This window comes from Equus quagga, chromosome 15 (assembly GCF_021613505.1).
Source record: "Equus quagga isolate Etosha38 chromosome 15, UCLA_HA_Equagga_1.0, whole genome shotgun sequence".
Classification (NCBI taxonomy): domain Eukaryota; kingdom Metazoa; phylum Chordata; class Mammalia; order Perissodactyla; family Equidae; genus Equus; species Equus quagga.
In genome coordinates, this window is record NC_060281.1 from 53,817,065 (window position 1) to 53,837,461 (window position 20,397).

General features: G+C 38.1%; 1 protein-coding gene across 1 annotated transcript in view; it reads left to right on the forward strand.

The window, feature by feature from the left end:
• The window catches only part of LOC124227108 (uncharacterized), a 444,749-nt gene that overhangs the window by 159,747 nt on the left and 264,605 nt on the right, over positions 1-20,397 (forward strand). The window contains exons 8-10 of the mRNA XM_046641003.1: positions 1,446-1,532; positions 7,548-7,616; positions 10,546-10,712. Of these exons, the coding sequence (XP_046496959.1) occupies positions 1,446-1,532; positions 7,548-7,616; positions 10,546-10,712 (323 nt within the window). The remainder of the gene's footprint in view (positions 1-1,445; positions 1,533-7,547; positions 7,617-10,545; positions 10,713-20,397) is intronic.

The window sequence follows — 20,397 nt, forward strand, 5'->3', positions numbered from 1 at the left end:
TTTTGCCAGCATATGGAATAATGTACTTAGAATATCACAGTGCTTTGTGGTAGAGGGGGGAAAAAAAACAATTACGGTGAATGAGGTAGAATGGCTGTGTTATTGCAGTAATAAGACTTTGATTACATACTGCCAAGATTCATACCAGCCTAGTAGTTGTTGACAGATAAAGTAACAAAAATGAAACTCATTTATTTTTTCTTTATTGAGACCTCAAGGAAAAGCAGATTTTCAGTTCTTGCACTTACTACATTGATAGAACAGAGACTGACAGCAAAAATGTGCCAGTCCAGAAATATAAATTAAACCTAGGTTCCTATCAAAATTCCATTTAGCCTTCGAGAAGGAGCTGCTGTTTGGATTATTTTTGATCCTAAAACTAATATACCATGGAGTACCACAGAATACCTGGTGTATATCAACCCTTTCCTGTAAGCAGTACTTTCAGAATTATTGTTGTCTTCACTCCGAAGTCTTTATTTGTGTTTTACAGTGTTTGAGGCGACTTGAATTATCATCAGAGTAGATTACGTTTTACTGAATGCAAATTATTAGCAATAGACATATACATTTCAGTTTGCAGGAAATATGAAACTAGATTTGGAAAATTGATAACAGACCCTTTTCTCTATTATAAAGTCATATTTGATGCTACAGTTGGTTATTGAGATAAGGACAAAAATAAGTGGGAAATATCAAGTAAGGATTTTTGGTTTGTGCTGAGTTTTTTGATGTGTATTGAATAAAATTCCTGGCTGAATCATTTGTACCTTCTCTTCATGTTACTTGAGTTGACATAACAAAGAAGACCTGTAAACAGACACCTCTTACTTTCCTCCCTCACTCCCTTCCTTCCTTTCTTTTTCTTTCTCTCTCTGTTTCTTTCCTTCTTTTCTCCCTCTCTCCCCACTCCTCTCCTTTCTTTCTTTCTCTTTTCTCTCTCTTCTCTCTCTCTCTCTTTCTTTTTATTCAACTATCAACATGGGAATTTTGCTACAGTTTTTCATAATTAAGATACAACTAAGTTAACTACAGAATTCTGGACACAATAACATGATATAGGTAGTGAATGATATACAAGTGGGTAAATAGAGCCATCAGTGAACTCTAAACACCATTAGACTACAACAATGTCCATCTCTCAAGTAGATCCTAAAAATAATTTCCCTTAAGTTTTTTATTATTATTTTAATGTCTACATTTGATAATTTTCTCATTAATTTTTTAGCAACAGAAAGATAGCATGAACTTGTTTCTTGAATTACCTTTTCTGACCTTTTGAAAGATAATAATTACTAAAAAGGGAGGCTTGGAAGACTTGTAAAAAAATTAAGCTTATAAAGTAGCTAAAATGGTCCTTCTGTGCTGGTGTCGATTTCAAAATTAACATTTTGGTTCATGTGCTTCTAATAATCACTGACCCTTACTTCATGTACTTTCCACAGGAAATGAATACAGCAGAAATTACTTTGACCCACTGATGGATGAGGAAATAAACCCAAGGCAGTGTGGGATGGAGGTCAGCAGAGAGGGTGAGCTAGAATTAAGTATGTAATTTTTGTGTCAGAATATTCTTTTCCATTCATGAAAATGAGGTGACAAAGATCACACATGCAGTTCCATTTAGATTTTGCAGCTTACAATTTAAATGGTAAGTTTTAACCACTAACAACATGATGGGCAGCGAAAGTAATTTTTCATCAAGGACAGCAAGCTGGTCAGAGAGAAGAAGCAGGAGTTTGCTCTCATTAATGCTGCTGTAAGCTGTCTGGCGCTCTTATAAGACTGATGTTATGCTTATGAGAAGCATCGTGGCTTTACAAATGCCATCTCTGCTCTTGGAGTTTAAAAAGAGCATTCTTCAATAAAATTCCTCCAGCATACGAGATTTCCATACATGGTAACTATTGAATTCCTTTCATCGAAGATGGAATCACCACCTAAGTTTTGAATAACAAAGGTGCAGTGCTATGATGATTTCCTCTTCTGTAATCTTGTGTTTAGCTGTGGTTGTAAAATAACAAATCAAAATTGCTCCTTATGTGCACTGTACTATGCATAGTCGATAGCTCACCAAGCCCTCTAGGGTTTACAAAGGTTATTGATGAGATGGTGATAGTGACAAGTGTTACTTAGAGTCATTTGCAATCCAGACCATATTCCACCGTTGGGCACCAGTCATTGAATCTGTACTTTTTAAGGAAACACTGGAGTAAATCCTCACAAATAAAAGGGCTCAAGCACAGTGCAAAGATCATTTTAAAAGACAGTTTTGAATAAACTAAATCTACTTTTAAATGATGCAGAATCCATGGATATCATCAAAAGACATATGTGCAAAATAAGGCAAGAACTTACTCTCAGAACGAGTTTTTACCAGTAGCTCAAAATGAGGGCAAATTGGAAACGGGAAAACCTTAGCCTTTTATTTGCCTAAATACACTTGAGGGATGAGAGAGAATCGCAGTGCATTCTGGAGACGAGTAGCCATAGAATTAGCATTTGAGGTCTGTTTTAATTTCTTGAAGATCACAATATATAGCTATATTTGGTGGAATATTTGTAATGTAAGGACTAAAGGTTACTTACTAAGATATGTTGAATGAATGATGAATGGCTCTAACCATGGACAGGTACGTTTCATAAGACAAAATATTGTTGGTCACCCTTCCTTTGTCAGCAGTTATTGCCCAACTCCTTTGGGTGAACGTGGGGTTCCACATTTTAGAGCAGACACTTCTCTTTACATCTGCCCACAATTCAGTTTTAAGTCTGCAATTAATGATGTCTTCTTTTTTCTTTTGGCTAAATAGTTACCCTGTTTAAGGGAACAGACAGTGCTAATGAGCACGAGATATCCTTTTGCACCCTCTACGGCACAGGGCTGAAGACCATGCAGGGACCATGCAGTGCTGTGGGACGGGTCCTGAGGAGGCCCAGCCTGAGCAGAGTGCAATGCACAGCCCTTCCTGTGGCAGGATTGGAGGGACACCCCGGGTCGGCTTGCCCTATCTATCATCACTTTAGTTCAGCTTTGTTCTTAGAGTTATTTGTTTAGAATTTATACTCTACTTGCCTCCAAAATAGTTTGAGGCAGCTTATAATAGAAATATAGATGAATATGGTCAGAGCAAAGTTCACATAAATAAGAAAGGGAAGATTTGAGAATACCTACAAAAGGAAGCAGTAAAAATACAAAAAACGGAGGACAATATTTTAACTATAATTAAGCACTCTTATTTTGTGCTTCCTGGAAGTCAAGGTATAAAGGAAAATAGCGTAGGTTAGATGAGTTGCAATGTTTAATAGAATTTATGACTCTATCAGTGTAAATAACCCACCACAACCACCATTTTATTTGTTTACACTAAATCCTGAAAAGATAATGTTATGTTAATTTTTATATAGCATAGATTTTAAAAATAATGGACAATTGCTTTATCATTGATTTCTGGTAAATACTTTTTACTTAATATGGATATGGATCTGAGTGCTTCTATGTAGTAGATGCACATTTTATTATTTCATACTTTTGTATATGATTTGGTATGGGTAATATTAGCTTATGGATGAATCAGTGTTTTCCAAAGAAACAGAACCAATAGGATCTCTCTTTTTCTCTCTCTACATATTATACAATACATATACAATGTGTGCATGCACACACACACACACAGAAAGAGAAAGAGAGAGATTTATTTTAAGGAATTGGCTCATGTGTTTTGGTGGCTGGCAGGTAAGGCAGGCTGGTTGGCTGGAGATCCAGGTAAGAGTTGATGTGAAATTCAGGTAAATATTAATATTGCAGTCTTGAGATTGAATTAAGCAGGGCAGCACACTAGAAATGGAGGTATAATTTCTATGTCACAGTGTTGAGGAGACTCACTTCTTTGGGAAACCTCAGTCTTTTTTCTTAAGGCCATCAACTGATTGGATGAGGCCCACCCACATTATGAAGAGTAATCTACTTCACTCAAAGTGTATTGATTTAAGTGTTAGTCACATAAAAAAAATACCTCCACAGCAATATCTAGGCTGACGTTTGACCAATCACCTGGACACCACAGCCTAGCCAAGTTGACACATAAAATTAACCATCACGTGTTGCGTTTAATAATAACTAATCAATTCATAATAATACCTTATAGGGTGGTGAGGGCCTCTTGATTTGACATACTAAATGTGTTTTCTCTGATCACCAAACCTTAACTCTGCTGCTCTTTCTCTTATCACCCTGTTGTTTTTTCCTTTGGCGTGCATCTTAGTTGTTAGTTACATGTTTATTACTATACTTATTTCTTTAGCAACTTTCTTTCCTCTAGACCTTAAATGTCCTTAGAATCTGGCATAGTGCTTGGCTTATATATGATGCTTAATATTTATTTGCTGACGTGAAAATCACAAGATATATGAAATCTCATTTTCCGTTCCCTCTCAGGATCTCTGCTAGCCCTACTCAGTCCCAAGTGAACGTGAGCTCCTGCCTGGAATTGCTGAGCTGCTTTTGTCCACATCCCTCCTGCTCCCCTTTGATCCATTCTCAAGACAGCATCTTGCCACTCCCTTATTAAAGCCCTCTCATTGTGGCCTATTGCACTGAGGGTGAAGACCAGTATACTGTCCGTCCACGTGTCAGATCCCCTCCACTTTCTCTCCATGCTCTTGCTACACTGGACTACTTTTTGGTCCTCATTTGCTTGGAGCTCCTTCTGGACGCTGAACCCTCTCAGGTGCTAGGACAGCTTCTTTCCCCTTCTCATGTGGTCAATATCCTCTCTTCTCAAAAATTCAGCATAAATGTCAATTCTCAACTCACTTGACTAAGCTAGGTGATGTTTCCCTTTATGCCGCCTTTAGCAAACTCATCACAATGGTCAGAAAACTATTTCTTAGTGCAGTTATTTGTGAAATGTGTTTCTCCCCTATTAGATAATCTCCAGAACAGAAGAGGCCAGAGATTTTGTTTACCTTGTTCACTGATCACTTCTTAGAGTCTAGCACAGCAGTGGGCATAGAGCAGGAATCGACTAGAGAAATACGTGTTGAGTTAATGTATAAATGAATTATTTAAAGTGCTAAGCATAGTATCCAACACATGGCATGCCTTCTGTGAACACTGGTTGTTATTACTTCCTGAGTGCTCAAGGGGTGTCTTGAGTTGGATACAGTAACTCTGACCAACCAACACAAAACCCTCCAAAGGAGCCATTGAGATTCCCATTTTGAAGACGAAGAAATAAGCACAGACAGATTTAGTATTTTCCCCAAGACCACAGAGCAAGCATAAAGTGGAATTCAGCCTCGTGTCTGTGGCGCCATCTGTTCTCTTTCCCCTCAGGAGTTGAGTTTGCCCTGTCAGCTCTCTCCACTCTTCCCTTTGAGGAAAACATCTGAAGGGAGAGGAACCGGGTTAATCCAAATTGTTGAATTTGAGTTTGAAGGGGACATTCTCTTGCCTTCTGTTTCTGTGTTATGTCACTTGTTTGACCCTCCAGGGTCCTAATGGGGCATCATTGAAGGAGGCTGCTCATCAGATCGGCCTCCCCAAGGAACCAGAACCTCAACAGCCATAGTCTGTTAGGTTTCTCTAGTTCAGGTTCCTCTCATACAATGCCTCAAAAGCTGTCTATAACTCATTACTTAATAATGAACCAAAAGTGCTCGTTTAAAATGACAGAACTTGAACTATTGAAAAATTACCCACTTCATTCAGTTACTAAGTAGTTAACAACAAACAAAGGAGGGTGGCTACGCTTTGCTGAGTGCCTACTATGTGCCAGGCATGAAGCTTGGTGCTGTATGCGTGTTGTTTTGTTAATCCTTGCAACTATCCCATTTTGGGGGCAAGAAGATTAAAGCTCAGTGATTCTAAGAAGCTGCCCAAGGATTACAGGGCTAGTAAGTGGCAGAGCTGGGATTTTGATGCAGGTTTGGCTGATACCAGACCTGCGCCATGGTGCCTCTCTCCTAAAGATGGTGTCTCTATTAATTCCATTTACCTCTTGTCTGTCTGTTTTGACGCTCTAAATGTATGTTCATTTATTCTTGTCTGTCACCTTCATTGGGCCATCAGGATTATGAAGTCCTTATATTGGGGCTTTTATTACATCTGCAGAGAATTACCCATCCATGCATCTGCTATCGCTTGATGTTAATTTCCAAATAAGATTCTTTCATGAGCCATATATCAGCTTTATAACTTTTGTAGCTGTTCCCACTAGGAGTTATAAAGATTCAGGCAATGCTGGAATAGAAGTACGTGCTTCCCTACTGCACAGTCTGCAAAATGTCTTCCAAGAATTGCCCCTCTCCTTTTTTCCCAAATGTTGGGGTGGTAGGAGGTCTGTGCTGGCTCTTGGCAGGAAAAGAACATTTGTACGTCAACTGACACTTGAGAAAGTCATCTGTGGGGTTCAATGAGCAGAAGCTACCAACTTCAAAGACTTTTTATGTTTCACTTTGAAACATTCCTTCTGGCTCCAGTAACCGAGGCTTTCCTGTTTAGTCATTCCAAGTCCATGAATATAGGCCACGTTGGATTTTTTCCAATGCTGATGCTCAAAAGATCTCAGGTATGGACAGAAAGGGAAGACCTAAAATTTTTAGGATCTTCTAACTTGGTGAATGAGGATTCCGGAAGGCTCTTCTGGAACACTTGCTCGTGGAGTTTCAGATGTGAGTTGCAGAATTACCCACCATCTTTGCAGTTGACTCACCCATGGAGTGCGCAGTGCTAAGTAATAGGAGTACATGGGCCATATTAAAACCGCCACAGTAAGAATACAGCCACAGTTTAGCTAGTTCACTTGCCATCTGTGTGGAGGGGAACATGTTTGATGTATGTATGCGTTTTCTAATTCTAAGACTGGGGAGGTCATCCAACTCGGCATCATTTATGTTTGGTTCTATCCGGTGGCAGGAGATCCACCTAGATGACCCTTTAAACCCTCTTCCAGAACTAGGTTTTTAGGATTATGATTTTTTTCTTTTGTAATGACGTGACCTTGTTACTTTAAATTCACAAAAGAACTAAGTAGCCCTTGTATTTGCTATTATATTGCAATAGCATATATAAAAGAATCTAAGACCACCTAAAATCACCCAGGTTTGTTGTTTCTTATGTAAAGTAGTAAAAAATATGATATATAGAGAGTAGCTAATGTAAAACATTCATTTTGATCAAATGCTTATATATTCTATTATATGATTTGACAAACCATAACGGCTTGTTCTGAAATGATTCTTGTGTAATAGATGTCATAAGCCATTGAATATGAGATCCTTTTTATTGGAGAAGTATCCAATTAGGAATACCCTGCAATACACATTTAAAAATCATTGTTCCAATTATCATTGATTTACAAAAGGTTTCTGTTTTTTTTTTTTCGGAGCAAGACAGCATATTGAATAGAATTTGTGTCTATGACCTATAAGATAACTAAATAGCCATGATGATTAATAATATCTTTTTGTAATTATATTTGCATATGTATGAATTAACTGTTGAGAAAGTTATCATAAATATGTTCTTTTAGCACCCTTACAAGTTGATAATAGAATTCTCTATGATCGGTTAATGAAGCTGTTTGATGAGAATGCACGAAGAGAACCCCCAGGTAAGAGGCCAATTATTTTCAATCTTTTATATTAACCTTAGTTATAAATCCATTGAGATGGTTTCTTGCAAATGCTAATTTTTTTAAAATATAGCCATTCACTGATGACCTAGGTGTGTTTTTGATCATTGAAAATATTTAAATATAGCTAAAGTTGGGGGGAAAAGTAATTATAGCCCAATTTATTATAACTGCATAAAATTTACAACACTAATTAGCAAAAATGATTTAACAGACTAACTATTGTAGGATGCTACAATATCATAGGACATATTTGGATTGACTAATTTATAAGGCAAACGCCACTCTTTTTAAAGAGAATGTCTTAGCTTTTAAGCAAATGCTTTGGGGTGATAGAAGACAAGTAGTATATTGTTTTCACTCTTAGTGTGGAAATTAATACTTGTGAATATTAGGCTCTTTAAGTAAGAAATTCTTGTATGCATTAATCTAGGAATTTAAAGATAATTCTTTAAAATTAAATTCTTAGTTTAACACATATAAATTGATGCCAGAACCACACTGGAGTTTTTACCAAAACATCAAGTGTAAGTTGCTGTGTACACATATATTCAAATTCATGGAGAATAATTCTATTAAGTTTTTTTTTCATTGTGTGTTTAGTTCTTCTCAATCATTTTATCTACCTTATTAAGATAATTTCTTAAAGTACTTATAAGTGAAGGGGCTTATTATGGTTGTCTTTTAATAATTAGAGTTGTTATTTCTATTGAATTTATGCTTAGGCTTCACTATTTACTAGCTGTACAACTTTGGGCCAGATTTTTAACCTTTCTTTGCCATTTCTGCCAAATGGATATATTATACCTCCACATGGAGTAGTTATGGGGATAAACACATACCTAGAATAATAAAAATGATGATGATAATGATGGCGATGATGCTGCTGCTGCTGATGAAAATATTAATAGTAGCTAAACATTCATTGAGTGCTTACTAGGCATGGTTCTAAGCACTGTTCTAAATAAGGTAAATACTAACTTATTTAAACTTTGTAACAAGCTTGAAGTTTAGGCCCCATTTTTGATCCCCTTTTACAGAATAGCATCCACTAAAAATTTTATTCCTGCCTAGATACACCTCCCTTTACTTTTTTGCTATCAGTTTGTGTAGCCAAAGTTTTGTTTCTTTTTGTCTTTATAAACAAAGCAAACCTATTTTTCATGCCAGTTTGATCCCTCTTTTTGAAGGATCCTGAATTCAAAGGATGTGTTGGTCAAGATTCTCTAGAGAAGCAGAATCCAACAGAACCAACAGAGAGGCAGATTTATTTTAAGAAATTGGCTCATGCAATTGTGGGGGCTGGCAAGTCTGAAAGCCTTAGGGCAGACTGGCAGTAGAATCAGGTAAGAGTTGATGTGAAATTCAGGCAGGAGTCGATGTTGCAGTCTTGAGTCAGAATTCTGCAGGACAGCAGGCTGGAAACTCGGGTGAGAGTTGATGTTGTGGTCTTGAGACCGAAATCCACAGGGCAGGTCAGCAGGCTGAGAACTCGGGCTGGATTTCATGTGTTGCAATCTTGAGACTGAATTCTTCTTTTCCAGAAACCTCCGTCTTTCCTCTTAAGGCCTTCAATTGATTGGAAGAGGCCCACTCATATTATGAAGGGTAACCTGTTTTACTCTAAGTCTACGGATTTAAATTTTAGTCATCTAAAACTTGCCTTCATGGCAACATGTAGACTGATGTTTGAACAAAAACTCGGCGCCATAGTGTAGCCAAGCTGACACATAAAATTAAGCATCACAAATAGCTATATTTAAATCATCAGGCCTCTATATTTTTAGTCCAATGTCTGAGTCAGCAAATATATATTGAATACCTTTTTTTGTGCTAGACATTGAGTAATGCACTTTTAGACCTATTGTGTCCTTTCCATTGTGACAAGTCTTTGCAGCTCGGATCCCTTGAAAACAGTAAATTACACATTTACAGGTGGCACCTAATCAGTCTTCTAAACTCACTTATGGGCTTACAAACGTCTTATGGAATTTACAGGATAGTCGGGGACTTCACCAGCTATTTTATACACGAGGATTTAACTGAGACCTACAACGTTTAAGGACTTACACAAGGCAATGCTGGGTACCAGCGAACAAGGAAGGCCAGCAGGCCTCTGGATGCTGCATCCCAGTGCTCTCTTCACCTCATTTCCCTCCTGAAAAAGAAGATTTAATCCATTGGTTACAAGTTTCTAGGTTCTTGTTAAAATTCTAACATCGGAAGGATGGGAAATTCCATATTTTGCCTTCTAGCATTTTTTTCAAGACTAGAAGAGGGGGATTACTTTATATGTATAGCATACAGCTAGCTAGATGAATAGATACAATTTGTAGATGATACAGTTTTCAGATGATAGAGACAGAAGTACAGATACCATTTATATAAATGCTGGCATTTCTATGCAAATAAACAAGACAGCCTAAATAAAGTCCTTCTGTGTGTGCAAAGCTCGGGAACTGTTCTCAGGGATCCCAACTCGGGAAACGAACCCAGAGCTCTGGCTTCTCATAAACCTATTCATGTCCCAAACTGGTTTCAGTAAATGGCAAGTACGTGGTAAGATGTTGAAATAACAATGCGTAACATTAACGCACAGAGCAGCACAGTATCTTCAGGATATATTTGGTAAGTGGGAAAAAGGCCTTTATGCACCCTACACTTTGCTCACTTTCTAAACATGACAGGACAAACAAGGGTTGTGGGTGTTGTGGTTGGTTTTTTATCTTAACACTTGTTTGGGGCTTCAGTGATTTCTCAGCACATTAGACAGAAAATGATTTGCTAAATTGTAGATTATGACAACTTTATCCAATAGAAGAAAAGTGGTTAGATGACTGTGTGTCTAGCCAACATTAAAGTGACAAAGAGCAGATGGAATTCCATGTGATCTTCTTGGGGTCAATAGATGACAGCGTGGAGCAGGAGACCTTGGGTTCTGAAGAGCCGATGAGGTCCAGTAGGAGTCCAGAACTCCACAAAGAGGATGGTGAAGCCGCCTCTGCTTCCAGCGAGGACTTTGAAAGACATGCTCAGAAAGACGTAATTCTGCCTGGAAGTTCTTCATCAGAACAGGTCAGCAGTAAAATATTTTTCAAGAAGTGAAGATAATCTTTCTTTTTAAAATGACAAGTTGAAATGTCAGTCCTACACATTGTCTACTGACTTTACTGATCAACATACCTCCTGCTAGAACACGGTTCTTGACTTCCCTGAGTCTTTTCCCTTATTTTTCACATAAGTGTTACCATGCAGAACTTATGCTATCTATCAACATCAATCCTGGCCCTTCCACAGTTTAGTTTCATTTCATCTGGTTTTAATTTATGTTAGAGTGCTAATCTCTAGCATATTATAAAGTATCTGTAATAAAAACTGAAACCAGCAGAAACTTACTTGGCTAAAATTAAGAAACTACGTGGACCTGTTTACACAAGCACTGTATAAATATGTGAATAATCTAATATATCTGAAGTCACCATTTAAGGAACTTAACGTGCACATTTTAACTGTTGTGACCCACACCACACAGGTGCGTCGTTAGCCCCTGGATTGTGTTGACTTCAGAAACACCTTTTCTGTTTTCTGCATCTGTAGTTTCCGTTTATCTGCAATGTAGCATTATGTGCTCAGATCCACCAAGAAGAGGAATAGTATTTCTTCTATGTAGTCACTTTATTGAAAATAAAAATACAACAATCCCACGTGTCTAGGTCCAGGTGTGTGTATGTATGTGTTGTTTTGTGTGAAAGGTAGGCTGATTCAGGCTAAAGAAGAAAAAAATATCACCAGGTGAAAAAGATTGTTCTCAATGATTTCTTTTATTAAATCACAAGTGGAAATATTATTTCCTGCTTCAGAAGTGAGAGGAATAGCTTAGTTTGGGGTGGGGGGTATTCTCTAATTTGGAGTGTAGAAATTCCATAACAGGGTTTATTTTCTTCATTTGGGCCACTTAGATCTGAATATCCTGGGCACATTAAGGTTACATCTATTTTGAGCTTTCTCAAGTAAATGACCCTAATTAGCAAGTACAGTCTTTCCTAACAGACACCTGGATGGAGCCTGTAGCAGGTTGAATTGTGTCCTCCAAAAAGATACAGCTGAGTCCTCACCCCTGGTAACTGTGAGTGTGACCTTATTAGGAAACAGTCTTTGCAGGCATAAGTAAGCTAAGGATCTCCAATGAAATCATCCTGAATTGGGTGTGAACTCTAAATCCGATGACTCGTGTCGTCACAAGAGAGCTCTGAGACACAGACACCCACAGTGGGAAAGGCCAAGTGAAGACAGAGACTGGAGTGACACCTCCACAAGCAAAGGAACACCAAGCATTGCTGCAGGCCCCAGAAGCTAGAGGAAGGCATGGGGTGGATTCTCCGCTGGGACCTCATGAAGGAATCAGCCCTGACAACACCCACATCAGACCTCTGGCCACCAGAACTGTGAGACAGTAGCTTTCTGTTGTTTTAGCTACTACGTTTGTGGTAATTTGTTGTTAATAGCAGCCATAGACAACTAATACAGCTCCAAGGGTGGGGGATCCCATGAGCTGGGTTATGCCTCTTCATTGATATTTTGTTTATTTTGCTTTTTTAATTTTCAGTTATTTTGCTGAGGTCATAATGGTTTATGCCATTGTGTGATTTCAGGTGTACATTATTATTTGGCAGTTTCTGTATAAACTGCATCGTGCTTACCACCAATAGTCTAATTTTTATCCATGGCCATACATATGTGCCCCTTTACCTCTTCTGCCCACCCCTCAACCCCCTTTCCCTCTAGTAATCACTAATCTGTTCTCTTTGTCCATGTATTTATTTATCTTCCACATACGAAGGAAATCACTCAGTATTTGTCTTTCCCCATCTGGCTTATTTCACTTAACATCATACTGTCAAGGTCCATCCATACTGTTGCTAATGGGATGATTTCATCATTTTTTATGGTTGAGTATTATTCCATTGTATATATATATATCACATCATTTTCTTAAATTGTGGCAACATTGGTTTATATCATCATATAAATTTCAAATGTACATCATTGTATCTCAATTTCTGTGTAGATTATATCACGCAATCCATCACCACACACAGTGCCTAATCACCCCTTTTGCCCTCCTCCCTCCCCCCTTCTCCTCTGGTAACCACCAATCCAACCTCTGTCTCTATGTGTTTGTTGTTGTTTTTATATTCTATTTATGAGTGAGATCATATTGTATTTGACTCTCCTTCTGACTTATTTCACTTAGCATAATACCTTCAAGGTCTATCCATGTTGTCACAAGTGGCAAGATTTCATCCTTTTTTATGGCTGAGTAGTATTCCGTCGTGTATATATATATCTTCTTTATCCATTCGTCCCTTGATGGGCACCTAGGTTGCTTCCAAGTCTTGGCTATTGTAAATAATGCTGCAGTGAACATAGGTGTGAATATATCTTTACACGTTCATGTTTTCATGTTCTTTGGATAAATACCCAGTAGTAGAATATCTGGATCATATGGTAGTGCTATTCTTAATTTTTTGAGGGATCTCCATACTGTTTTCCACAGTGGCTGCACCAGTTTGCACTCCCACCAGCAGTATGTGAGGGTTCGCTTTTCTCCACATCCTCTCCCACAATTGTTATTGCTTGTCTTGTTAATTATAGCCATTCTGATGAGAGTGAGGTGATACCTCATTGTAGTTTTGATTTGCACTTCCCTAATAAGTAGTGATGTTAAACATCTTTTCATGTGCCTGTTGGCCATCTGTTTTTCTTCTTGGGAGAAATATCTGTTCAGATCTTTTGCCCATTTTTTAATTGGGTTGTTAGTTTTTTTTGTTGTTGAGATGTATGAGTTCTTTATACATTTTGAATATTAACCCCTTCTCAGATAGACAGTTTGGAAACATCTTCTCCCAATTTTCAGGTTGTCTTTTCATTTTGTTGATGGTTTCCTTTGCAGAAGCTTTTCAGTTTGATGTAGTCCCATTTGTTTGTTTTTTCTTTTGTTTCTCTTGCCCTGTCAGACATGGGACTTGAAAATATGCTGCTAAGACTGATGTCAAAGAGCAGACTGCCTATGTTTTCTTCTAGAAGTTTTATGGTTCCTGGTCTTACATTCAAGTCTTTAATCCATTTTGAGTTAATTTTTGTGTATGGTGTAAGATAATGGTCTACTTTCATTCTTTTCCATGTGGCTGTCCAATTTTCCCAACACTATTTATTGAAAAGATTTTCCTTTCTCCATTGTATGTTCTTGGTACCCCGGCAGAAATTAGCTTTCCTTAGATGTGTGGGTTTATTTCTGGGCTCTTGATTCTCTCCCATTAATCTCTGTGTTTGTTTTTCTGCCAGCACTATGCTGTTTTGATTACCATAGCTTTGCAGTATATTTTGAAATCAGGGAGTGTGATATCTCCAGCTTTGTTCTTTTTTCTCATTATTCCTTTGGCCATTTGGGGTATTTTGTTGTTCCATACAAATTTTAGGATTCTTTGTTCTATTTCTGTGAAAAATATCATTGGGATTTTGATAGGGATTGCATTGAGTCTTTAGATTGCTTTAGGAAGTATGGACATTTTAACGATGTTAATTCTCCCAATCCAAGAGCATGGAATATCTTTCCATTTCTTTTTGTCTTCTTCAATTTCTTTCAACAATGTTTTATAGTTTCCAGTGTACAGGTACTTAATCCCCTTTAAATTTATTCCTAGGTATTTTATTCTTTTTGCTGCAATTATAAATGGGATTGTATTCTTAATTTCTCTTTCCACCACTTCATTGTTAGAGTATAGAAACACTACTGATTTTTGTATGTTGATTTTATATCCTGCAACTTTACTGTATTTATTTATTATTTCTAACAGTTTTTTGGTGGATTCTTTAGGGTTTCATATATATAAAATCATGTCATTTACAAATAGTGACAGTTTCACTTCTTCTTTTCCAATTTGGAGCCCTTTTATTTCTTTTTCTTGCCTAATTGCTCTGGCTAGCACTTCCAATACTATGTTAAATAAGAATGGTGAAAGTGGCCATCCTTGTCTAGTTCCTGTTCTTAGAGGGTTTTTCTCCATTGAGAATGATATTAGCTGTGGGTTTGTCATATATGGCCTTTATCGTGTTGAGGTACTTTCCTTCTATACCCATTTTATTCACAGTTTTTATTATAAATGGATGATGTATCTTGTCAAATGCTTTCTCTGTATCTATTAAGATGATCATGTGATTTTTATTCTTCATTTTATTAATGTAGTGTATCAAGTTGATTGATTTGCAGATGGTAAACCATCCCTGCATCCCTGGAATAAATCCCACTTGATCATGGTGTATGATCTTTTAATGTATTGTTGTATTCAATTTGCTAGTAATTTTTTGAGGATTTTTGCATTGATGTTCATCAGCGATGTTGGCTAATTTTCTTTTTTCATGTTGTCCTTGTCTGGTTTTGGTATCAGGATAGTGTCGGCATAACAGAATGAGTAGGAAATCTTCCTCTCATATTCAATATTTTGGAAGAGTTTGAGAAGGATAGGTATTAAGTCTTCTTTGAATGTTTGGTAGAATTCACCAGGGAAGCCATCTGGTCATAGACTTTTATTTTTTGGGAGGTTTTTGATTACTGTTTTGATCTCCTTACTGGTGATTGTTCTATTCAAATTCCCTATTTCTTCTTAATTCAGTTTTGGAAGATTGTATGATTCTAAGAATTTATCCATTTCTTTTAGATTATCCAATTTCGTGGCGTATAGCTCTTTGTGATATTCTCTTATAATCTTTTGTATTTCTGAGGCATTGATTGTAATTTCTCCTCTTTCATTTCTGATTTTAGTTGAGCTTTCTCTCTTTTCTCTTGGTGAGTCTAGCTAAAGGTTTATCAATTTCGTTCATCTTTTCAAAGAACCAGCTCTTTGTTTCATTGACTTTTTCTACTTTTTTTAGTCTCTATTCCCTTTATTTCTGCTCCCCTATTTTTACCATTTCCTTCCTTCTACTGATTTTGAGCTTTGTTTGTTCTTCTTTTTCCAGTTCCTTTAGGTGCACTGTTAGATTGTTTATTGAGATTTTTCTTGTTTCTTGAGGCCTGTATTGCTATAAACTTCCCTGTTAGAACTGCTTTTGCTGTATCCTATAAATTTTGGCATGTCGTATTTTCACTTTCATTTGTCTCCAGGTATTTTTTATTTCTTCTTTGATATCCTTGTTGTTCAATTTTGTTTAATCTCCACATATTTTTGTCTCTTCTGATTCTCTTCCTGTAGTTCATTTCTGGTTTCATATCATTGTGGTTAGAAAAGATGCTGGGTGTTATTTCGATCTTAAATTTATTGAGACTTGTTTTGTAGCCTAATATGTGATCTATCCTGGAGAATGCTCCATGTGCATTTGAAAAGAAAGTGTATTATACAGTTTTTGGAATGGAATGTTCTGTATATATCTACTAAATCTAGCTGGTCTAATATGTTGTTTAAGGCCAATGTTTCCTTATTGATCTTCTATTTGGATGATCTATCCATTGGTGTAAGTGGGGTGTTAATTTTCCCTACTATTATTGTGTTGTTGTCTATTTGTCCTCTATGTCTGTTAATAATTTCTTTATATATTTAGGTGCTACTATGTTGGGTGCATAGATCTTTACAAGTATAATATCCTCTTGTTGGATTATTCCCTGTATGATTATGTAGTGCCCTTATTTGTCTCTTGTTACAGTTTTTGTTTCAAAATCTATTTTGCCTGATATAAGTATTGCCACCCCAGCTTTCTTTTCATTGCCATTTATGTGGTGAATCTTTTCCCATCCCTTCATTTTCAGTTTGTGAGTGTCTTTAGGTCTGAAGTGTGTCTCTTGTATGCAGCATATATATGAATCTTGTGTTTTTATCCAGTCAGCCACCCTATGCCTTTCGATTGAAGCATTTAGTCCACTGACATTTAAAGTGGCTATTGATAAGAATGTACTTATTGCCATTTTGTTACTTTTTTTCCTGAGTGTTTTAGTAGTTGTGCTCTGTTCCTTTCTTCTTGTCTTCCTCTCTTCCTTTGTGGTTTGATGGCTTTTTAGTATTTTGTTTGGGTTCCTTTCTCTTAACTTTTTTTGTATTATGATAGGTTTCTGGTTTGTGATTAACATGAGGTTCATATATATTAACCTATATATATAGCAATGTATATTAAATTGATGGTCTCTTAAGTTTGACCTCTTCCTAAGAGCTTGACTCTTTTATTCCCCTCCTCCCACGTTTTATGCTTTTGATATTGTATTTTACCTCTTTTTTCTGCATGTGTATCCATCACCTGCTTATCATGGAAATAGGTAGTTTTGGTACTTTTGTCTTTTGACCTTCATATTAGCTTTATAGGAGGTCGATCTACTACCTTAGCTGTGTATTTGCCTTTATCAGTGATTTTATTTATTTATTTATTTATAATTTTCTTATTCCTATTTATGGTCTTTTCTTTTCTACTTAAATAAGTCCCTTTAGCATTTCTTGTAAGCCTGGTTTCTAGGTGATAAACTTCCTAAGTTTTTGCTTGTCTGGAAAACTCTTTATCTCTCCTTCCATTCTGAATGATAACTTTGCCAGGTAGAGTATTCTTGGCTGTAGGTTTTTTCCTTTCAGCACTTTAAAAATATCATGCCACCCCCTTCTAGCCTGTAAGGTTTCTGATGAGAAGTCAGCTGATAGCCTAATGGGGTTTCCTTTGTATGTCACTTGTTGCCTTTCTCTCGCAGCTTTTAGGATTGTCTCTTTATCTTTAAGTCTTGATATTTTACTTATAATGTGTCTTGGTGTGGGCCTCTTTGGGTTTATCTTGTTTGGTGCTCTCTGTGATTCCTGTACCTGGATGTCTGTTTCCTTCCTTAGGTTAGGAAAGTTTTCAGCTATTATTTCTTCAAATAGATTCTCTGACCTTTTGTCTCTCTCTTCTCCATCTGGGGCACCTATAATAGGATGTTAGTGTGCTTGATGTTGTCTCAGAAGTCCATTAGACTGTCCTTCTTCTTTTTATTTTTTTGGGGGGAGGTGAGTGAGGAAGATTGGCTGTGAGCCAACATCCATTGCCAATCTTCCTCTAGCAAAAAGAGGAAGATTGGCCCTGAGCTTACATCTGTGCCAGTCTTCCTCTATTTTGTATGTGGGTCACCACCACAGCATGGCTTGATGAGCGGTGTAGGTCTGTGCCCAGGATCCAAATCTGTGAACCTGGGCCACGTAAGTGGAACACACTGAACTTAACCACTACACCACCAGCCAGCCCCTGTCCTTGTTCTTTTTATTTCTTTTTTCTTTTATCTGTTCAGCTTGGGTGATTTCCTCTAGTCTTTCATCTAGCTTGCTGATCTATTCTTCTGTGTCATCTACTCTGCTATTGAGCCCCTCTAGTGAATTTTTCATTTCTATTATTGTATTCTTCATTTCTGATTGCTTCTTTTTTATATTTTTCAGTTCTTTGTTGAAGTTCTCAGAGTCCATACATTCTTCTCCCAAGATCAGTGAGCATCCTTATGACTATTAGTTTCTACTCTTTGTCAGGTAGATTGTTTACCTCTGTTTCATTTAGCTCTTTTTCTGAGGATTTGTCCTGTTCCCTTATCTGGAATGTGTTCCTTTCTCTCCTCATTTTGCCTCTTTCTCTGTGCTTATATCTACATATTAGGTAGATCAGCTGCATCTCCCAATCTTGGAGAGGTGACCTTTATAAGAGATGCCTTGTGAGGCCCAGCAGTGTGCTTTCCTCTTGTCACCAGTTCCAAATGTTCCAGGAGTGTCCCTTGTGTGGGCTATGTGTGCCCTTCTATTGTTGCAGGATTGCTGTTGCTGCAGTTTCCTGGGGAGGCTAGGCTATCCCCTAGCCGGCTGGTTGTAATGTTCAGTTGCATGTGGCTAGTGTGGACCCTCAGTCACTTTATCAGGTTTGGGGATCCCCAGCACAATTGGCTGCAAGATCTAATAGCACATTCCTGTTGTAGTTTATCTGTTAAGTGAGTAGCCCCCCAACATGGCTGGTTGCTAGGCTCAGGGGCTTACAATTGCTGTAGGCCTCTGACCTGCAAAGCTGTTGCCAGCTCTCTCAGAAGTTCAGCTGAGTAGAGCTGGCCCTAGGCACAGGAGAACCCAATTATTTCAGGCTTTGGAAGGTGGGGCCAATCCCCTACATGGCTGTTTGAGAAGCACAAATCTGCTGCAGCTTACAAGCCCCACTGTCCACAGGCGCACATAGCCTGTTGACACAGTCCTGCCTGGTGCACACATCCTGACCCACTGAAGCAGACCCAGTTGCCCCACTGCTGAGGCCCCACACACTCCACCAATGCCCTACACACTCCACTCACTCCTTCTGCATGCCCTGTCCTGCAGAGGTGGACCCACTCACCCTGCTGCAGAGGTCCCACACAAGTTGCCCAAGGGCTTGCTGTTAGATGGGGCCAGTCCCTGGGGCATGCTGCCTGCCTTGACTGAGCTGGATTAAATTTGTGCTCTAGTAGGTGGGGCAGACCCCTGCACTAACAGGCCAGGGAAAGAACTCCAAAGGCCTCTGCCAGCCTCTGTGTCAGCATGCCTGTGCTAGGTCACAGTTATGGCTGCCACCTATGTCTCAGTCCCTGGGGACATAGTCCCAGCCTGAGGAGGTCTCACCTTTCACTGAAATGTGCACAGAGCATATCAAATGAGTCTCTTTTCACCAAAGGACTGTGCACCTTTCTTTCTAGTGATTCTATGTTGCTTTCCAAAACAGGTGAATTTGTGGATAGGCCCTTTAAGAGCATGCTTTTCTTCCCTTATGTTCAATAGCTTTTGTGAGGGTATTCCTTATTATTGTTAGTAGCCAGAAAAGTCAGATATGAGATTTGTCTCCATGTGCTGAGTTCAAAAGCTGATTATTGTGGTAAAGCTCTCCTACTCAAATTCCTCACTCTCCAGGGAAGGCTTCATACCTTAAGATTGCCCCTGGCCAGCCATGAAGCACCACAGCTCGAAGGTGGTTTTTTTCTCTCCAGAAAGGAATTTCTGCCTCTTCCACCTCAGTCAGCATGGTCTCCTGTTGTAGGGGTTCTTTTTATCCAGTTTTCAGTTTCTCTCTCAGGGATAATTGTTCCAAGAGTAGTTGTAACTTTGTTGTGTCTATGGGAGGAGGTGAGTTCAGAGTCTGCCTACACCAGCATCTTGACCTGTTTCCTATACCACATCTTCTTTAGCCATTCATCAGTTGATGGGCACTTGGGCTGCTTCCTTGTCTTGGCTATTTTGAATAATGCTGCAATGAACATTGGGGTGCATAAATCTCTTTGAATTGTTGATTTCAAGTTCTTTGGATAAATACCCAGTAGTAGGATAGCTGGGTTGCTTGGTATTTCTATTTGCAATTTTTTGAGAAATCTCCAATTCCTTGCATCTTTATCAAGACAGGGCTCTCAAAGGACACTGAGGTGAAAAAGGATGCATGGTTCTGTCTTTGCATATAACCTTTTTTCTCTTAAACCGTTATTTTTTGGATGTATATTCTGATATATTAACAGTTCAATATTCCCATTTATTAACTTGTTTGTACTTTGTGGTACCATTGTATGTATTTCAATTATCTCCATGCTTTCAAGAATGGGTACAGGGATTCCTTTAAGATATGTGGCTGATATTTTTGTATTCTCATGCTGCAAAATGTAAGCTGAGGAGCAGAATGCTCATCTGCTATGCTGTAGTAAGGCAAACATTCAAAGGAGCAGCCCAGTGTCTAGGAGGTGAATAACATAGAACTTAAGACTGCATTT